This window comes from Symsagittifera roscoffensis, chromosome 5, assembly GCF_963678635.1.
Source record: "Symsagittifera roscoffensis chromosome 5, txSymRosc1.1, whole genome shotgun sequence".
In the NCBI taxonomy this organism is placed as follows: Eukaryota; Metazoa; Xenacoelomorpha; order Acoela; family Convolutidae; genus Symsagittifera; species Symsagittifera roscoffensis.
This window is the reverse complement of record NC_087066.1, coordinates 54,878,970-54,899,374: the sequence shown is the minus strand read 5'-3', so window position 1 is coordinate 54,899,374 and position 20,405 is coordinate 54,878,970. Positions and strand designations below refer to the sequence as shown.

At 34.7% G+C, this 20,405-nt stretch overlaps 1 protein-coding gene across 3 annotated transcripts in view; it reads right to left on the bottom strand.

Moving 5' to 3' along the window:
* Nucleotides 1–4,702: 4,702 nt before the first annotated feature.
* LOC134845954 (hemicentin-2-like) overlaps nucleotides 4,703–20,405 on the bottom strand; it is a 78,411-nt gene continuing 62,708 nt past the window's right edge. For all 3 annotated transcript variants that reach the window (XM_063863092.1, XM_063863091.1, XM_063863093.1), the window contains exons 16-26: nucleotides 19,464–19,689; nucleotides 18,681–18,823; nucleotides 14,645–14,839; nucleotides 9,121–9,282; nucleotides 8,424–8,597; nucleotides 7,941–8,108; nucleotides 7,207–7,322; nucleotides 6,588–6,751; nucleotides 6,072–6,178; nucleotides 5,484–5,795; nucleotides 4,703–5,075 (exon numbers count right to left, since the gene is read on the bottom strand). In XM_063863092.1, coding sequence (XP_063719162.1) covers nucleotides 4,951–5,075; nucleotides 5,484–5,795; nucleotides 6,072–6,178; nucleotides 6,588–6,751; nucleotides 7,207–7,322; nucleotides 7,941–8,108; nucleotides 8,424–8,597; nucleotides 9,121–9,282; nucleotides 14,645–14,839; nucleotides 18,681–18,823; nucleotides 19,464–19,689 — 1,892 coding nt within the window. In that variant the 3' untranslated portion in view covers nucleotides 4,703–4,950. The remainder of the gene's footprint in view (nucleotides 5,076–5,483; nucleotides 5,796–6,071; nucleotides 6,179–6,587; nucleotides 6,752–7,206; nucleotides 7,323–7,940; nucleotides 8,109–8,423; nucleotides 8,598–9,120; nucleotides 9,283–14,644; nucleotides 14,840–18,680; nucleotides 18,824–19,463; nucleotides 19,690–20,405) is intronic.

Here is a 20,405-nt window from a genome sequence, read left to right as displayed (position 1 = left end):
TTTCATAATTTTCACAAACCACAGTTTTAATAAACAAATTGGTGCAAGCTAGCCAAACGAACCGGTCGGTAATGTCCTTGAGACAAATTGCTCTTTTTGGCGGTCAGCCTTAATCAAGGCTGAACCGAATTAGAACCAAAAAACAGTAAAAAACGGTCAAATGGGGCTATAGCCCCTCGGGTCTACATGTTTTAAGGTCTGCATATGGGGGGACTCGAACCCGGTTGACCGGCGTGAGAGACTTGTCTCTAGGCCGCTCGGCCAACTGTTCTTGTTTTATATGCATCTATACTTGTTTTATTCTATACTCTTGTTTTGCATTGCAACACTACTAATGAGATTTTTAACAGGCTTAGATTTCTCAAAAATTGCAGTGGTTTTAATTTACTCCAGTTATTTACAGGGGTGGCAATTCTGTAGTATACACTATAATGGGAGGTTGTTTAGTAGATCGACACAGTGTAATCAGTTCATTTTTTTTCTAAATTAAGCTACAGTGCTGATTTAAATTATGAAACGGCAACGTTCTGAAGAAATTTTTTCTCATATAAACATTTTTGCTTAAGTTTACAAAACTGCTGATTCCTTGAAAATTTAAGGTTGCAACAAGGCTGACTTAGCACTAAACAAATTGTTTTTGCCATTTTTACAGTTTTCTGCATCTCCGACCTAAGTGATATTTACAACTCTGAATAAGCACTGAATTAGTAATGTTAAACAATACTGGTCAGAGTTAAATCATCGATGCTAATCTATGATTTTACTCAATTTCAACACAATTTTTCCAGTGAGTTCAACCTGCGACCCAAACTGCTGTGGAAAAGAAGATATCAGACAATGATAAAATAAAAACAACAGATTAAAAAAAAATAGGTCAGATTTTTTTTACCCTCTTTGCGATAATTTTTTTAACTCACTTTTTTTTGCTAATTATTTCTTAAAAATTTGATTTTTATGTTAAATTTTTTATAAACTTCTAAACAAAATATCAAAATCATTGTGCTCGGAGTTTTTTCTCCTGACAGTTTTCGATGTTTTAATTTTTTTTCCAAGCTTTTCATAGACTAAACATATTTATGCTCTGGCTCAAAATTGAAAAAATTAGAAAAAATTGTTCACACAAAGATCTTTTTCAGAAAATTATGGGGTTTGATCTGGGAAAAGCTTTAGTGGAAAAAATACATTACGCTTATGCTTTTTTTTAATGAGTTACCTAGATGCCAAATACGCCGACTCAGAAATCGATCCAAAATAAATTGCGGCAACCTAAATGGTCCTAGTAACGCGTTACTAAATAGAAAAATAAATAAGAAAATTATGTACAAAACCATAATTTTTCGTTTTATTGCAAATCCCAAAAGTCATTATTTACTTTTTACAGTAGCCCAATTTTCCAATTTTAAAACCTATATTTTCTCGAAAAAGATCTTTTGCGAAACGTTTTTTTAAATCTTGAGCTCATAGCATAAATATGTTTCAGTCTATAAAAAAATCAAAAAATTACATTAAAACATCGAAAAACTTTAGGAGAAAAAAATACACTCCGAGCGCGATTATTTTGACACCTTCTTCAGAAATCAGAACAAAAAACTCAGAAAAAAGGTTTAAAACAATATTCTGTTTTCTTGTGTTCCAGGTTGTACTCACAGGAAAAAATTTTGTTGAAGTTTGAAATCATAGATTGGCATAAGTCAGGGTTGTAAATATCACTAAAGTCTGAAATGTCTCTAAAAAATTAGTACAAAAAATTGGGAAAAACCTTTCTCTTTTACTCAGCTCAGTGACAAATAAAAAGTAAAAATATCAATTCTATCATAGTTATGTTTTTCAATTCACAAGCATGTTACGATTATCGATTTAAATCTCAATATTTTTTTCTGAGGTGATATTTAGCAAATGAGTAACTACTCACCCACGTCAAAAAATTATCGAGAACAGCTCAAACAAAAGTATAAAAAATTTAAATCAGTTAAAAATGATTTCTATCAAAAACGCCATGCATTTATGTTTTAGGTACTTATATACAAAATCAATTGTCGCTGTTCGCATCAGGCAAAGTTCTGTCTGTTTCAAATGCCCTTTTTTCCTTAAAAAGATCTACGAGCTTAGAAAAAATACGAGCTTTTTCAAAAAGTAAGAAATTGTGTTTCACATTTTTTTGATAAGCTTAGACGCTACGTAAAGTACAAAATAATGCAATTAGAGTCTAGTACCATTTTCATTAGACTAAAAAGCTGGCCTAATTTTTCAAAAACAACTTGTGTGCCGGATGAAGCTATATCGAGCAATTGAAATATATCGAGCGCTAATAATCTCCAATTGTTCAAGGTATTTCAGAACCACCAAATGCTATCAATAATTGATTGCATGCGAAACAATTTTCTGTTTCATATGACAAAAAAGTTTTCTGTCCAGAATTGATAGTCAACACACAGCGTGAATATTTTGTCACTTTTTTAAAAGTCAGAACATAAATACTCAATTACTAACGTATTATTTGACTACTCAGTTAGGGATTTTTGATATTTTTTTTATTTTCGAATTTTTTGATTTTCTTCAGTTAGGAAGACGTTGAGCTTTTAAAAAATAATCACAAAAGAATGATCCAAGAGCAGATTGCGTTTAAGAGCAGCAGCGTACGGCAAAACATGCCAGGATAAAAAGTAGAATAGAGATACTCTCCCAGTACAAACAAGTTCAATAAATTATAAGCATCAAAAAATAGCGTAAAACGTTTGAAAATTGTTCTTAAATAAAAAAAATTGATGTTTTATATTAATTATAACTTTCTTTTATATCAAACAAAATAAGTTATTCATACAATATTGCTGGACTACGTAAGATGCTTCCTGTGATACAATTTTGTTAGTTTTTGACATGGTAGTTTTGGCGTTATTTTCGATAGAACAAAATTTTAAAAACAATCTGTTTTTTGGACCACATGCCGCAAAAAAATGCACCAGGGTAATTCGGCTGAAGTTCTGAGCAAGTTTTGTTTTCATTTTTTTTTTCACCTAAAGTCATTCCAGGTTGAGAAAAACACGTTTTAAATTTTAAGTTTTAAACGCTTCGTCCGGATAATATTTAAAAAATGTATAAATAATTGATTGAATTACTTCTGTTTTGTATCTATTATACTGAACATACCTTGAATTAACAATATATTATAAAGCAAATTTAAATTTATTGAAAAAACTGACATGTTTTGCTTGAAAAATTCAAATTTTAGGTTGTTTTTTAAAAATTCAAGATGTCAATCTTTAAAAAACAGAAACAGGTCAAAGAAACGGCTGAAATTGGCGTCAGAAGCTGGTAAAATTACGCATGGCATGAATACAGGCTATGTTGAATTCTTTGTTTTATTTTCGAATTATGACTCTTGTAAGACACGTTGCCAAAAATTCAGATCAAGGTACTCCAGCCATCAACCCTATCTTCTATTCTGTAATGAAAACCAATCCTGTCGGATCTCGAATTATTAATTTCGATTTGAGTGGTCAGGATGAGCGGCAGGTGCGAAACGTGACTTACCTCAACAAAAATGAGTTGATCAGATCGTGGAGACAGTGATTGAATGCTACAAGAAAAAAAAACGAAACAAAAACACTTTTTGAAAGAAATTTTGCGAATCTGATTTTTGGTATCTTTTTATTATATGGCGAAGAAAAAATAGTTATTCTTGAGAGTGTATGATACAAAATTATAACATCTTGAGATTTTATGGAGATTAAAATAGTTTTTTGTGGAATTATAACGCGATATAATCGATGTGAAAATAACCCATTTTCTAGTTTTTATAATAGAAATTGTTGCCTAAATTGGTGACATATTATAGCTTATAATGGCAACAGTTTTGACAAGTTTTTCTCATTATAATCTATATTTATTATCTGAGAAGCTACTGCGCGGACTAAGCTGTTATATAACTAGCAATTGCAATCTCTTCGTGATCTATACAGATTTATATTTTAGGAGAGCTCTATATTATCCGAAATTGATAGATCTTTTTGAAAAAATTTTTTGGCAGTTTTCGCAGAGGGCAACAAAACAAAGAGAGAAGAAAAAAGGAATTGATTGGCTCAATTTTTTCTCTATTGGGCTTTGAGTTGGAAAGTTTTACGCTGCAAGCCCTACACCTGTGTCAACGAAATCATTTTTTTTCTAAAAGGTATATGTATATTATGTATTTGTTTAACATTTTATTTACTCTCAGGACGCCTCTTACTCCTCAGGGATTCGACCCCCTGCCGACCCAAAGGGTCCCCTCTTTGGTACTTTTTGAGAAATCCATTTTTGGCCGACCGACCCTAAAATCTGCGGCGCCAATATATACTAATTTTGAAGGGGAGCGCGCGCCAAAAAAACGCGATTTTTTTTTGTCAAAACTTTTTAAAAAAATTGGCCAAAAACGGCTTTTTTGAGCTGTTTTTTAAAATTTTGCCTGCGGCGCAGAAAATTAGACCAAAACATAGTCTTTTTAATGTTGGAGGAGAGCTCGGAAAGTCAATTTGGTCGACCTAAAAAAAAAGGTCGTCAAATTTTTCGCAATTTTTTGAAAATCCGCCCCCCTCGATCGAGAAAATCCTAGATCCGCCCCTGGATAAAACTCTACCAATTTTATGACAAGTGTTAAAATGAGGGAAAGTTTTGTTTGATATGGTCAACCCCGTCGGTCAATTTTTTTGTTTCTTTCGGAAAACAGTTTGGAGGCGAAATATATTTTTGAATAAATAGACTGCAGAGCTACATTAATTGCACTATTTCTGATTAAATAATTGGGAATCTTGCAAATAAATATATATGAGATATTACATCAATTTTTAATAAACCTTACAAAAATAGGAAAATTGTAAATCAGGCGATTCAATTTCAATTAATGTCTCTTTGTATGGTTCCTTTTTGGTGTACATCCAGTCATGTTTTGAGTACGATGTCCCCCTCCCCTCTCGTCTATATGCGAGATGTGTCCCTGTATGAACCGTGAAGTAGAGTCGTAGTTTGACAAGGGGGAGATCCTAATCCTCTTTGAGTGTGACTATAATCATGCGAAGATCCAAATGCCATCATACGAGGCCCTTAAACACACAATCCATCATCCAGTCGTCGAACTAAATGAGTATCAACTGATTTTTGACGAACATAAATTTCAACAATGAGGAAAGGTTTTTTTGGGAGGGGGTGGGGGAATGGCTGTATTTTTGATAAAAAACTTGCGATTTTTCTCTGAAACGTTTTTAAAGAAAGCTCAAAACGCCATTTTTGGCTCATTTATAAAAATTTTGCTTGCCGCGTAAAAATGGTTGCAAGAGGTTTTTGTACTAAGAAGGGAGAGTCGTCAGTTTGCTTGATCCAGAAAAGTCAGATTTTTTTTTGAAAATCCGCCCCTTGGGAAAATCTTAGATCAGCCCCTGAGAACAATTAAGAATTTTTTTAGTATCTATGAAACAAAACAGTTATACAAAGGTTTTTTTCAAGCTCCGTACCAATTTTCTGCGGTGAGCTACAATTAGTGCCAACTACGAAATCATTAGGCATGGCTGCAAATGAGGGGGTGTCGAGGATTCGAGTCTTCTCCTGCAGAGTTTTTATCTTTCGAATTGAGAGCATCAGCATTCCCAAGAGATACAAAAGAGCAATGGAGAGACATCCAATCACCAGGAGTAAGATGATTTCCAGAATGGTCATTTGGGGACCCCCGTCTCGCCCTCCGATTACCCCTAGTTGAGCCGAGTCAGACCCCAGTTCTCCATGTCGTGGGGTACTTCCTCCCGAATTGGGCGAGACAACGAGAGACGCTGCAAATAGAAACAAAGGGACAAATAAAAAGATTTCAAGTTGCAGTTCTAAGACATTACCAGTTCCAAGGTCAAAAAAAATAATACCAAAACAACTCGTGTACTAGTCATACGACACGAATGACATTTGCAGAGGCGGGATCTTGCCATCGCATAATATAAACTATACATGATTTTAATTTGAGTGAGATATTTTGATACACTATATCGTTTGTCCCGAAAATCATTGACTGTTTTCATGTTCAGCTCAAATGTTTTGCTATCAATTTGACTAACACTTTGAGACGAATGAAAGTAGAATGGATTTGAAGTCGGAATTGCTGCAGCCGACTTTGTTGCAAGTCCTCACAAGCACGGTGTACTTCCTTCCTCCCACGAGACCCCTGAAAAAATTTCCAAAACTGAAAATGATTAAAAAAAAACTAATTTTTATTTTTTGCAATAAACTACATTCTGCTCTCGATAAATTTTAGCCAGAAATATTTACAGAAACACATTTTCGCTTCAATGAAATCATTCGTTTGCTAAGTTTTTTTCGCCAAGAAACAGCAGCTATACATTCTTTTTTATGTTTATAATTAGAGAACAGCGCCAAAAACTTGCAAATTTTAAAGACAGAGGCAAAACTGCAGTTCCCAAAAACAAGCACAAACTTGAATCATGAAAAAAGGGACAAACTAAGCCTTGAAAAACGAAAAACTTTGCTATTTCCCGGAATCGAAACGCCGACATAGAGATTACGAGCCTTACGTATTCAAATATAAAAATGTATTTTTTTTTGTTCTGGCTTACTTTACTGTGTACTCGAACACGTTCGGAGGAATCTGTTCCTCCACTACCGAAGTGACAATCGTGCTCTCCGACGGATGGGGTTGGGGGGACTGACTACCCCCGACGTGACCTTGAGAAGGGTGGATAGGAGAAGAAAAGCTGCGGTACTCAGTCTGGTAGCCCACCTGCAATCAAATGAATCAAGACACCTGCGTAAGGATTTGCGACTAATCGAACTATAGCCAGATTTTGTACAACTTTTTGAACGAATATTGAAAACTTTTATTAAAAAAGGCAATTTTTTTATAATCGAAACAGGAAATTTTGCAATCAAATCATGCAATTTTTAACAGAATTTTGCAAATTTCAACTGAATATTGTAATTGTTTTAAAGCAAATATTGCAAATTTTTAACTAAAAAGGCAATGATTATAATCGAATCAGGAAACTTTGCAACCAAATTATGCAATTTTTCACCTGAATATTGCACATTTTAAACAGAATCTTGTTTCTAACTGAAATTGCATTTTTTAAATTGAAATAAGCAACATTTTATCTAAAGTTTGCTACTTTTATCTGAATTTCACAATTAAATAACTCAAGTAAGAACAGAGGGGTGCAGCTGGTTGCTTCTGGTTACCTGGAACCATGCGTTCTTCAGGTGTGACTGGTCTCTGGGCGGCTGCCACGTGACATTGACTGAGAGCATGCCAACATTTTCAGCCACTCCAGTAACCGACGGGGCACTCGGTCGAACTAAAAATGAGCAGACGATGTGAACCTACCTTTCTTTCAAGTCAAAAGTCAGTAGCGGATTTAAGGGGGGGGGGGTGGGTGATTCGACTCACTGACTATCCAAAGGGTCTTCGCTCTGGCACTATTTTAAGAACTCTTTTTGGCTCGCTGACCCAAATTTTTTAAAAGCCGCCCGAGTGCCAATATATAGTAATTTTCAGGGAAGAGCGCGCCCAGAAAATGCGACTGTTTGCTCAAAACTTTCCAAAAAGTGCCTAAAAACGCTCTTTTGGCCGATTGTTTTTAAACGTTTCTATTTTGTCTAACATATTGCTATCAAAAAAGAGCTTCGCTCAACAAAACCACATCTGAATGAGTGGAAATAAGAAAAACAGACTATGCTTAGACAGGGTGAATAGTTTTTCAAAGATCCTTCTGCGAGTCGCAGCAACCAGAAATGGGATCGATCATGATTAAGTTTGGGGTAAGGCACAGCTTACCTTTTAAAAACTTTAAAGGTAAAATTTATCAGGTAAAACTTTTTTTTACTAAGCTTAATTAAGCAATTAAAAATTCAAGTTATCAAAACCTTTTACAGACACCGACTAGTTAGATAACTCCAAAAAAAACGTAACTAACCAGCTTCAGTGATGTTGACTATCTCGGACACTTTGAAGTCGGTGGAGAGGGCGGACGTTGCCTCACACCTGTAAGATCCCAACAACCCCCTGCCCCCACTGCCACTCTTGCCTATCTCCTCCACTGTCAATTTGCCCAACACTTTCTTCCGGTTAGAGTTCACTTCCGCTAGAAATAGAGAGAAATCAAGCAAAACTTAACATCCAAGCATGAAACATTTCATCGTCTGTTTTTGGTTGAAAACATCTGTTAAAATGGAAAAATGAAAAACTTCAAACCTCATTATTTTATTTAATATTTTTCCATTGTGAGAAGAAGTGCCAAAAAAACCGTTTTTGGACATTTTTCTGGCCTGTTCTGATCAAAAAGTGCTTTTTTGGAGTGCGCTCGCTTTGAAAACTAGTGTATATTGACGCCAAATGATCTTTTCAAAAAAATTCTTCGTGCTGGTCAAAAACGTTCGTCTGATTAGTGTCTACTTACTGACGATTTTGACGTTGTCTGTGGTGTTGAGGGGTCCTTTGTTGGAGGAGGGGGAGGGGTAGTCGTAGTACCAGTTAATGGTGGGGGTCGGATTGCCATGAGCTAGACACTCAATCGTAGCTGACTCGTGTGACATCGGGTAGGCATTCTTCGTGTATTTAATCTCAGGCGGAACTGAAATTGTAATTATGACGGGTTTGAAATCAATTTGAAATCCAATTTTGATTTGCTGGTCACGAATTTGCTCGAAAAAATGCGGCCTATTTTTTTGTGTCAGAAACATCGCCTGTTTCATGGGATGGGTGTTTATTCAGCATAAGCAATTCAAATCAATCGTGCGAAACAAAGTATATATAAAACATATATTTAAATATATTTTGTTTCACGCAATTGATTTGAATTGCAATTGATTTGAATTAAAAAGAAATCTCGCAAGATTTTTTCGCTTTTTAATTTTTTTCATCTGATTGCTGTACCGAAATTTGGAGATTAAACGCCAAAAATTTTTATATAATTATTTTTGACGCTTAAGCTCATAGCAAATATCGGTACAGCAATCAGATGATAAAAATCTTAAAAAGCGAAAAAATCTTGCGACAGAAATCTTTTTAATGAAATTTTTACGGACTAGTTTTTCTATTGAAATTTGAACAGAGATCTCTCCCTACTGCAAAGCTGTTTATGACTAATAACTTACAGAGTACTTCTAGGGGTACCCTGTTGGACATGGAGTGTGAGTTTGGGAATCTGGAGTTGTGTGCCTGGCACCAGAGACTCTTGCCGTCCATGCTCCTCAGAGCCGGAGTAGCCAGACTAGATGTGGCCATCAGCTGCACTCTTTCTCCAGTCTCCCCTTCCTCTGAAAATAAACGCATCTTGAACAAAACAATATCTTTTTTGGCGACCGGCAAATAAGACGACAGCCGTTAAGACGACAAACTTTTTCGATGGGAATTTAAGACGACGTTGCACACAATTGTATTTTTGAGAAAGTTAAACAGCTTAAGTTCAAACTGCTCATTTTACATATGTAATAACGCATATTTGTCGTCTTAATGTCTGGTCGTCTTAATGGCCCGTCGTCTTATTTGCTTAGTACCATATTTTTTCAACAAAAAAGAAAGACAAACATACAATCTATTGGGATCCTAACAGAGAACTCCTGTTGTACCCCTGATTATGATTTCAAGCTAATTCTTAAGTAATTTTTTTGGGTTCGTAAAAATTGCGACACCCTCGCAAGCAGCGTGTACGGATGTTGTTGGGCCTCGAAATTTTTTTGAATATCGAAACTAAAAATGTGGCGTTGAAGCGCATCGGTAGTGAAGGTGCCCAGTAATTATATGATTGCGGTTTCAAATCGCACGAGCACTGCAATTTACAAGGTGAGCTCTTGTAAGATAGCCATAGCTTAGTTAACCTTGAATAATAAACTTTCGGGTTAGGCCTCTGGCTGGTTAACTAAAAAACGAAAAAGCAATCTCAGTTGATTTGGTTTGGTATAATGTTTACGGGGTTCGTTTTAAATTTTTGGAGCTGCCAAAAATTTTATTTCAGTAATGTTTGATATTTCTTCAAAACTCATTTGAAACAAGTAGCAACTTGCAGTACTTAATCCTATTAAGTGTTCTGCTTTTCAAGAATTTCAGGAAAAAGTTAAAAATTTCACTAGGATTACTAACTATGGTCCGTAATTTTCCCAGTCCATGAAACCTTCAAATACCATAAAAATTCTCATCTTGATAGGTCCTGTTTGATATTACGAATAAGTACTTTTCCAAAAGCCTTTTTGACAAATTTTTCTGAGATTTTAACTGTCAGATGTGATAGCTAGCTTCATATTAAAAAAAAAAACGTTTTAAACTGCACCTTCAGGATGTGAACTTAACCCTGGCATATTTTCTATTTTTTTTTTCAAAAATATAATCCATACAATTTGTTGCTTTTTTGTTAATACCATCTAATTTACAATATCTATATCCGGTGAAAATAAATTGCGATCACAAAATCTTCTAAGGTTTCTGCAGAACATATAAGAGAGCTTTTTTGCGAAAATGTGAGCTCAAAATTATATCAAAATATTACACATTTAGCCGAAATTTTATACGTTTAGATTTTTTAGCAAAAATCTTACTGTGATAATCAGACTAAAAAATAATTAACCGTACAATTTGTGGCAAAATGTCCCATATTCGTCCATATAATTCATTTCAACATTGAATAAAGAACCGTTCTTAAAGTGCAAACGGTTTCAAAGTTCCAATTGATTAAATAATCTCTTGCTTCAACAAAAAATCTTCATAAATTGCTTGACCAAATGGCACTCATTGTAATAAAAACTTGCCTCGAATGAGCTACCCACACTCAAGTTTGATGTGCCCGCTGCCATCTCTGTGATGATTAGAAATTTTTGCATAGCAAAAATTTGGATTTGAACTCAATTTAAAGTGCAAGTTGAATTTCAAAAATCATCATTATTTTTGGCATTGAAAAAGACTGTTGGTCTGAAACCGTACTTTTTAGATGGAGTACGAATAATGAAACAGGTAACCACCCGTTTTCACCAAACTTTTGTTTTGTTTCTGGATTTTTTACACAGAGTCAACTCTGTATTTTTCAAAAACAAGAGGAAAACGGCAAAAAGTAGACCTAAAAAGCCAGCAAAAGCCAAAACTAACCTGATATAAAAACAAATTGCTAATGAAACAAATTTATACCAAATAATTAATAATTTGGCAGAATTAAACCAGATTAAAACGAGTGCTGCAAAAGTGCCCCAAATTGAGCACGTTTATTTGCGACTTGAGTTAGAAACAAAGACTTTTTAAAAAGACATTAAGCTTCGCTTGTGTTGATATGCAAATAAGGCTACCTCGGAAAAATTGTAAATATTTTGAAGAGAAAATGAAATCCTTAAAAAATTCTGGTTAAAGAATGTTTTTTTTTTACTTTTTTCTACATTAATTAAGGAATTAAGGTGGTCGCAAAATTCGGTGTCACAAGCATTGCAACCGGGCACTTTTATTTGCATTCAGTTGACTAATTTTTATCAGAAATCATATTTTAGCAACATTATCCATTCGATTGAATTGGCCGATTAGATTGAAAATCAGATTTTTGATGATTAGATGTTTGCGTTAGGAGGCATCACGTTAATTACGCTATTCTTACGAGTTCTCCAAATAATATTACAATTACAATTGGTATGCTCTTTTTATCTAATGATGAAAAATTAACTTCCATCATAATTTGAGTTTTTTTTACTCATTCCGCCCGTACTTCCACATTTTGCATTTTTGTAGTATTCAATGCATAAACCAGAGAGAAAATTACTGAGCGCACTGATTTGTTTTGTTAATACGAACGCAATCGTTTAAAATATTAGCCGATTTCTAACAAGATCAAATTTTGAGGAGATGTTTGACATTTTTTCCCTGTAGCTGTTTTCTATGTTCTTTCCTGGTCTGATTATAACTCTTTAAGTTATTTAGTCAAACTTGAATTGATTTTCAAATTTAAACAAATTTTGGTTAATTGGGCTTATTTATAACTCGGCGTAAAATTGTGAACAAAACATTTTGAATTGGTACTGAAATTTGATTGGCCTATTCTAGTCAATCAAATTGAAGCAAACAATTTCTGTTTAAGATGTTGAATTATTGATTTTTGGGCGGAACAACTAGAAAGACCCCATAATTTTTTCATAATTTTTCATTTTACAGCCTAGTGTTTTTTTGGCTGTCTGAAGGACGTTGATTGAATCAAAAGCTTTTGTGTGTTCGATAATCTGTAATCAGACGACCCGCACTCAGAAAAAAGATAAAAAAATTGATTTTATTGTAATTATAAACGTACTCTTAGCAAAATTATAATGAATTATAAGCGCCAATTTTTGATGTTTAAACGATTTATAATCCATTATAATGATAACACTTTTACTGACATTTTATTAAATTTTAATCAATTATAATTGAATACAATTTTTTCCGAAAGTCTCTTTCAAACTCTTATAACCTCTTATAATCTATCATAATCTATTATAATTGATTATAATCCCTTTTCTAGCAAAATATTTTTACAAGTAAAATAAAAAAAAAATGGATTAAAATTTGGCTATTCTGCATGAAAACACAATAAAAGTCAGTAAGAAGTAAGAATCAGTAAACCAGGGGCGGATCTAAGATTTTTGCGAGGGGGTCTCCTAAACCCTATAACTAGATTGAATCCAAGCTCTCCCAAGGCATTAAGAAGACCTTGTTTTCGTCAAACTTTATGCGCCACATGTATAATTTCAAAAAAACCGGCCAAAAAGGCGTTTTTAAGCACTTTTCAGAAATTTTTGACCAGAAAATTGTCTTTTTGAGGCGCGCGCTCCCCCTCAAAATTTGTATAAACTGGCTCCCAAGACGCTTTTAGAAAAATTTTAGGGTCCGTCACCAAAATGGATATCTCAAAATTTTGGGGGGACAACAAGCTTGTGGGGAATCTCAAAATAGTGGGGCAAAAACGGGGAGACTTTTGGATTGACAGGGGTTCTAATCCCTGAGGGGGGAGGGGGGAGAGGCGTCGCATCCCCGACGCCCCCCTTAATAAATCCGCTGGTGGCTTTAAGTACAAAATTAAAGTTTCTTTTAGTTCGGTAATCAATTGAAAAGCACACTCACATGAAACAAAACTAAAACGAACTGAAGCGGTGGCGTTTGTTGAATAATAAAGGATTGAGAAAAAAAAACTTTTTTAAAATAATTGATCATAATCGATGATAATTTGTTATAATGATTTTTATGGGTTCGATTATAATCAATTCTTTTTGAAACTTATGTAGACTGACAATGAAAATCCATTATAAACTATTAATTTCTCTTTTTACTGAGTGCGGGTAGCTCCCCTTGCGGCGTTCAAACAATTCGGCGAATTTAGCAAAATATTTTTACAAGTAAAATAAAAAAAATGGATTAAAATTTGGCTATTCTGCATGAGAACACAATAAAAGTCAGTAAGAAGTAAGAATCAGTAAACCAGGGGCGGATCTAAGATTTTTGCGAGGGGGTCTCCTAAACCCTATAACTAGATTGAATCCAAGCTCTCCCAAGGCATTAAGAAGACCTTGTTTTCGTCAAACTTTATGCGCCACATATATAATTTCAAAAAAACCGGCCAAAAAGGCGTTTTTAAGCACTTTTTAGAAATTTTTGACCAGAAAATTGTCTTTTTGAGGCGCGCGCTCCCCCTCAAAATTTGTATAAACTGGCTCCCAAGACGCTTTTAGAAAAATTTTAGGGTCCGTCACCAAAAATGGATATCTCAAAATTTTGGGGGGACAACAAGCTTGTGGGGAATCTCAAAATAATGGGGCAAAAGCGGGGAGACTTTTGGATCGGCAGGGGTTCGAATCCCTGAGGGGGAGGGGGGAGAGGCGTCGCATCCTCGACGCCCCCCTTAATAAATCCGCTGGTGGCTTTAAGTACAAAATTAAAGTTTCTTTTAGTTCGGTAATCAATTGAAAAGCACGCTCACACGAAACAAAACTAAAACGAACTGAAGCGATGGCGTTTGTTGAATAATAAAGGATTGAGAAAAAAAACTTTCTTAAAATAATTGATCATAATCGATGATAATTTGTTATAATGATTTTTATGGGTTCGATTATAATCAATTCTTTTTGAAATTTATGTAGACTGACAATGAAAATCCATTATAAACTATTAATTTCTCTTTTTACTGAGTGCGGGTAGCTCCCCTTGCGGCGTTCAAACAATTCAGCGAATTTAGAAATTTGAGCAGCTTAGCCACAAATACACAAACAGCTGAATCGCAGACAGTTCAGCCAGTTTTTCAACAGGTTAGATTCGAAAAAGTTGGAATTGTATTTTTTTCTTGGTGTAAGGTCGGCGATGGGCATCGCGGCCACAACCGGCTCTAAATTTCGTATAGCGACCGATCATATGTTGGCAAGTTCGCAACACGTTGACGCGACTGCATTGGTTACTAATAAACCTTTAATTAAGAAATGCTCTAAGTTTTTATGTGAAGTTAATTATTGGTCGGCACTTAAATTAATTTGGCTGAATTTTCTGTGGCTGAACTTTCTGTGGCTGAATTGTCGGTATACTTTTAGCTGAGTCGTCTGAATTTCATATTGGCTGAACTGTTTTTAAACCGAATTGTCCGGAGGCGCCCCCTTGCATATGGTTTGAAAAAAATTAGTGTTTGTAAATTACCAATTAAGTCATCTGAGTTGACAATGACAGTGTCCCCTCCCCCCTGTTCGTCGATCAGTTGCACCCCCTCCAGATACCAGTGGATAACTGCCTTCGGGTTGCTGTAGTTGGAGGTACACTTCGCTTTCAATGTCCCCCTCGGAAATTGCAGGGTTTGAGGGGAGCGCAGCTCCAGGATGGGCTTGGTGGGGGGATCTGAAAGATGACACTAGCTTGACGCATGTTAACCAGAAATGTTTATTACCAGGCTTGGGATATGCAGGTTTTTATTATCAGTGACCTACTTTTATATAACTTTATGTAGATAATGCATTGGTCTACAATTTCAAGGAGGGGAGGTAATTTTCCGCACATTCCAAAAGAAAAAATACAAAAAAGCGCAAAAATAAGGTTTCGAAGGCTTTTCTTGGCGCGCGCTCCACAATAAATGCATATTTGTACCCAACAAATTTTCGAAGAATTTATACTTAAGGTCAACCCACAAAAAATTGCATAAAAATTATCATAAAAGTTCACGCCCTAACCTTTAGGCGGTGAACAGATTCCTCATCAACAAAAACCTATTTTATTTTCGGGGGTCAACTACCATAGCTTTACCTGGAAGACTTTTCACGCTGTAGCTACACTGAACAAGTAGAATGTAACAATTAGTCGCAAATAGGTAGAAGTAAAATATTGAATAAGAGCTAGGTAGCGTAAAAATACAACTCATTCTTGGTACAACTTTAAAAAAATAACGAGCTTAAATTTTGCGCCAAATTGGCATACAACTTTATACTTTTAGATGTGAACTGTTTGTTTGAAATTCTGTTTTCACTACTTTTTAGGAGATAGAACAGGTTTATTAATAATTGCCAAGGTTAAATAGTGAACAGGGGAATTTTTGGTTGCGAAATTATCTAGCAAAAAATAACTGACATGAAACGTCCTTGTGACAAATAAGTAATGAAGTTTTCACGTTTCAATCAGGATTTTGGAGAAAAAGCAGGAAATGAAATTCTATAATTATTAGTAAAAAGCAAAAAAATAAAACACCGAGTTTCTTTCTAGTAACTATACGAAGTCTGGGAGAATTTGGACTTGATGAGAGGCGGAGCCCTTACGAGAATGACATCAAGCATGCAAAACGAAACTTAATTTCAATTACATTTTTTTTAATTCAGTCAACGGGACCTTTACAATTACAATTTTATTTACTTGAGTCTTATTTTGGTGACTACCTCAACATTTAATATATATTTAATTGAAAAATAATCGAATTTGAAAAGAGGGTATTTTTAATTTGCTGCAGTGACTTCAGGAATGAGCACAGAATTTATAATTGATGGTAATTTTCAATGCCGCAGAATTATGAGCTTTTTACTTTTCAATCTTCTGTTTATCAAGAAAACCTTCAAATCAATGCAGCTACAGGAAGACTTAAATTAAAATTCATTTTTGGCCGATTAGTTACTTAAAACAATATGACATTTTAATCTGTTTTAAACTCAACTGTTTTTATAAAAGGAACTAATCCTTTTCAATCGACTATTTGTCTCTTCTGGAATCAAAAGTCTAGAGAATCCAAGTTTGTTTGTTAGACAAAAATCTTAATCCTAAAGCCTTAAGAATTCAAGTTTATTTATTTGACAGAAAAGTGCCACAGTTATTTTTGTTATCTTGACTTTTAAAGAAAATCAAGGAAAATTGACGTTCGGGTTGGTTTTTTGAGTAACTTTTTATTATCTGCAAGATTTGAACTGCTAAAATTTATTCGTAAAATTATCAGTGTTTAAAAAAAGTCATTTGATCAGTTTGGGATAATTCTATTAGTGATTAAACTTGTATTTTTAAAAACTTTTTCACTATAATTACAGTTTTGCCAACTTCGCAGATTTTTTAAGCAAATTTTTGATATAATTTTTAAAATTTTGCCCACAAACAAGGCCAGTTGGAGAATACACCTATAAATTTATGAAAAAGGATCATAAGTAAAACATCTTTTTAAGTTTGACCTCAAGACAACAGACAACAATACTTCTCGAATGAGATTTTAAAGTTTCCGTCAAAACTTGCTAGTTGAAAAGGCGAAACTTGTCTGGAGAGAAAGAAGTATCCCAAGCAGAACTTTTCCGTCAGTTTTTTCGAATAACAATAACTGTTTCTGAATATTTTAATTTTGCGAATGTCTCAATACTTTCTGAAAGGGTTTCAATTTCAACAAACTGCTTTTTCAGCAAAAACAACATAATATAAGGAAAGAGACTTGAAAGTAAAAACTTATATAGCGAGACATTTCAGAATATAATTCAGGGAATGATTGTTTATGCTTGATGAGTGCTTGTTGATGCATTGATCGAGGCATTTTGAATGTCAAATGCAGCGATTAAAAAAACACAAGCATGTGATAAAAATTGTCTGAAAAATACGTGCTAAAAATAAAAACCAGAAGGCATAATTGTTGAAGTTTTGGTGAAACCATTGATAAAAACCAACAATCTTGCCGAAAAAAAACAATCAAAGCCAGGGGCGGATTTAGGGGAGGGGCGGGGGCGTGGACGCACCTTCTCAGGGATTCAACCCCCTGTCAACTCAAAAAGGTCCCCCCTTGGTACTTTTTAAGAAACCCAAATACCAACTTTGAAGGATGTCGCGCGCTAAAAAAACGCATTTTTTTGTCAAAGTTTTCTAATAACTGCCCAAAAACGGCTTTTTTGCTTTTGACCTGGTTTTCAAAAATTTGCCTGCGGCGCAGAAAAATTGGCCAAAATGGCGTTTTTTTGTTACAATTTTTGTAACGAAAGTAATTGTTCGACTTTCATAACGAAAGTAACGGAATATTTGTGCTCGGGGTGGGTTTTTTTTTTTCAGACAATTTTCGACTTTTTAACTAGCCATTTTTGACGGAATTTTTTATCATTCCAAAGTTATTGTTGTCTTAAGCTTAAATTCTAAAAGATATTTTACCTGTGAGAATTTTTCTTTAAGTTATGGGGGTTTAAATATTAACATTATGGCCAATTTGGGACAATTAACACGGGATATATTTCGCGCTATTAACGCGCAAGCGAGAATTAATCTGTCTTAGAAATTGTTCCAAATTGGTTCAAGGAAGCTTATAAGCCATAACTGATTTGTTAATGGGAGCAAATTTTATCACTTTGTACTGAATATGGCGTGCGGGGGATGTTTTCACAAAAAACCTCAAGTTTTTTTTATAAAAAAATTTATTATTTTATTTTATTTAAAAAATTAATATTTTATTTTATTTCATTATATTTTTCAAATTATTACTGCTCCAAAGACCTTAAAATGCAGTCGGAGCATTAAGGGCTTGGCAGTGATACAAGCCGTCTTGTTAGTGCTTTAGGAGAGCTCACAAAATCAATTTGGTTGACCTAAAAAAATGTCTACAAAATTTGCAAAAATTTTTTGAAAATCCGCCCCCCGTCGAGAAAATCCTAGATCCGCCCCTGATCAAAGCTATATTTGGCAAATGAACTAAATATTGCCATTGATTGTGTTGGCCGTGAATACTAGTTTTGTGAAACATTCCATGCCGGATCCACAATCGCTAAGGTATCGCTTGTTGATTGCTTCTGCTTTTTAAGTGTTGAGCCCGCTTTACTTTTGAATCAATTTGAACCCCGCTTTACTCTTGGAACATTCTTTTTTTTGATGCTGGTAACTTTTTAGCGTTGTGCATAATTTTGGAAATGCGAGCTCTAATGAAGACAGTTCAAAAAATCTATGCTCATCATGAAAAATTGTAGTACGTTTATGAAAACTTAAAGTTAGTATTTTTAAAATTGAAGTTCAAATATGGGGGAGTTCCAAAGAATGTACGGCTGTCCTTGAACCTTGTTAACTTTCTTGTTTTGTGTGTTTGACTTCGACCCATGATTAATTTGACTTTGTTCGACTATAGTCTTCGTTTGACCGTCTTAATTTGCAACGAAAATCGGAATCCGTTTGACCGTTTTGGTCGAATCATGAGTCAAGCATCTCAGCCCGGGTAACAGGGGTTAGGGAACAAGAACCCTGTCCTTTTACTCACACACTACATCGACTGATATGGTCTTGTTGATTTTGAGGGGGAAAAGCGAGCTCCAGGCGCTGCAGGTGTAGACTCCAGACTGGTACTTGGTGATTCTGTTCACGTCCAGCCACGAGTACCCAATCCCATCCACCACTTTGGACCTAAACAGGTGCGTATTTCTAGCAGGCTTCGGAAAAGACCAATTCTTCCATATATTCTAGCAATTTTGAACCTAGCTTTTTATGAGCAGACTGACTTGACCCAAATCACTTGTGTGTTTACTGTGTTCCACCGAATAAGATGCGTTTCCATATTGCTGGACCAAGGAACAGTTTTTTCTACTATGTTTGACCGGAAAAAGTGTTACCTGTAAAGGTTCGCAAATATGCAGAAAAAATCATTGGGAGGTTAAGCAAGAAATTTCACTCTTCCTTCCCTTTGGTATTCCAAAAACCCTTACATGAAGCTTCATTTTGATCAGAGTGCCCTTTAAAATACATTTGTCGTGTCGGATAATTAAAGCATAATCAAAATGATCGGGATGATTATGTTTCGCACAACTCTAGCCCATAAAAATCGTGGTAAGACGAACAAATCAGTGGCCAAAAATATTAAGTAGTTCTTTAACAAAACTGCGATCAGCGGTTATAGGTATGAGAAAAACTTATAATGCGGTTTTTCTGGTGAGCGAATTACATTTTAACTTTGGGTGCTTGATTTTGAGTCGGAGTGAACAGCTTAACCTTGTGATCACGATTTCTTATTCTTTTTCTTAATCTTACACTTAAGTGATCACCCTACCTGGAAGGTGACACTCGAACCAAGTCCTCCGAAGCGCCACCAAAAACTCCAGGCGTTCCTTTTTGGCCACCCGCAGCACTTGTGATCCTTCCGTGGGATCTGAAGGTCCATTCGGTGAGGGAAGCGGGGAGTCCTTCGTCGTACACACATTTAAGCTGCACATCGTCCCCCTCCGCAGCAGTTACTTTGTCCACGTGGGGGTAAATATGCATGTTTTTTGGAGGATCTAAAGTGATTTCAATAGTTTTACTAAAAATTAGAGCTAGTTCCTTGAGTTATCACAGATATATAAATCTATCATTTGTCATTTTAAGTTTTTTGATAAATATTTTAAAATTCACAAAATTATTTATGACATACGTTATTTTTTATGACATGTTTTAAGCATCACAGAAGAAACGACAACAGTTTTTCTCCTCAAATCTGTTTTTTTTCAACAATGACCAAAAAAGTCCTGAAAACGGAGAAAACAATGAGAAAATTGATTTTCAACCAAAACACTAAATAAACAATTTCGAAGTTTTACTGAAATCTACTTAGTTGTTTGAAGTTAAATGAACACAAAGAAACACGACAATTTTTTTTGATAGATTTTCAAAAAATTATTCAAACAAATCAAACTTCCGTGAAAAAGTTTTATATAGACGGATTGCAGAAATTATTTACCTGCAAAAATAAAATTTTTCGGACAGAAACAATTGTTTCAAAGTCGCCCGAAATTTTAAATCTGCGTGCGTGAAATTTTTTCAGAATCCGCTGATTTTTCTGTAAAATTTTGTTTATTCGAAAAATGTATATGTTATTATAATTTTTTAAGTGTAACACTATAAGATTTATTTACCCGGGCTGAGCTCCCAGTTACAATTATTGAGGAAAAAATGCAAACCCAGTCTAAGTAAGACTTTCATAGATTTTTTGGTGTTATTTCCGCATTGCTCAATG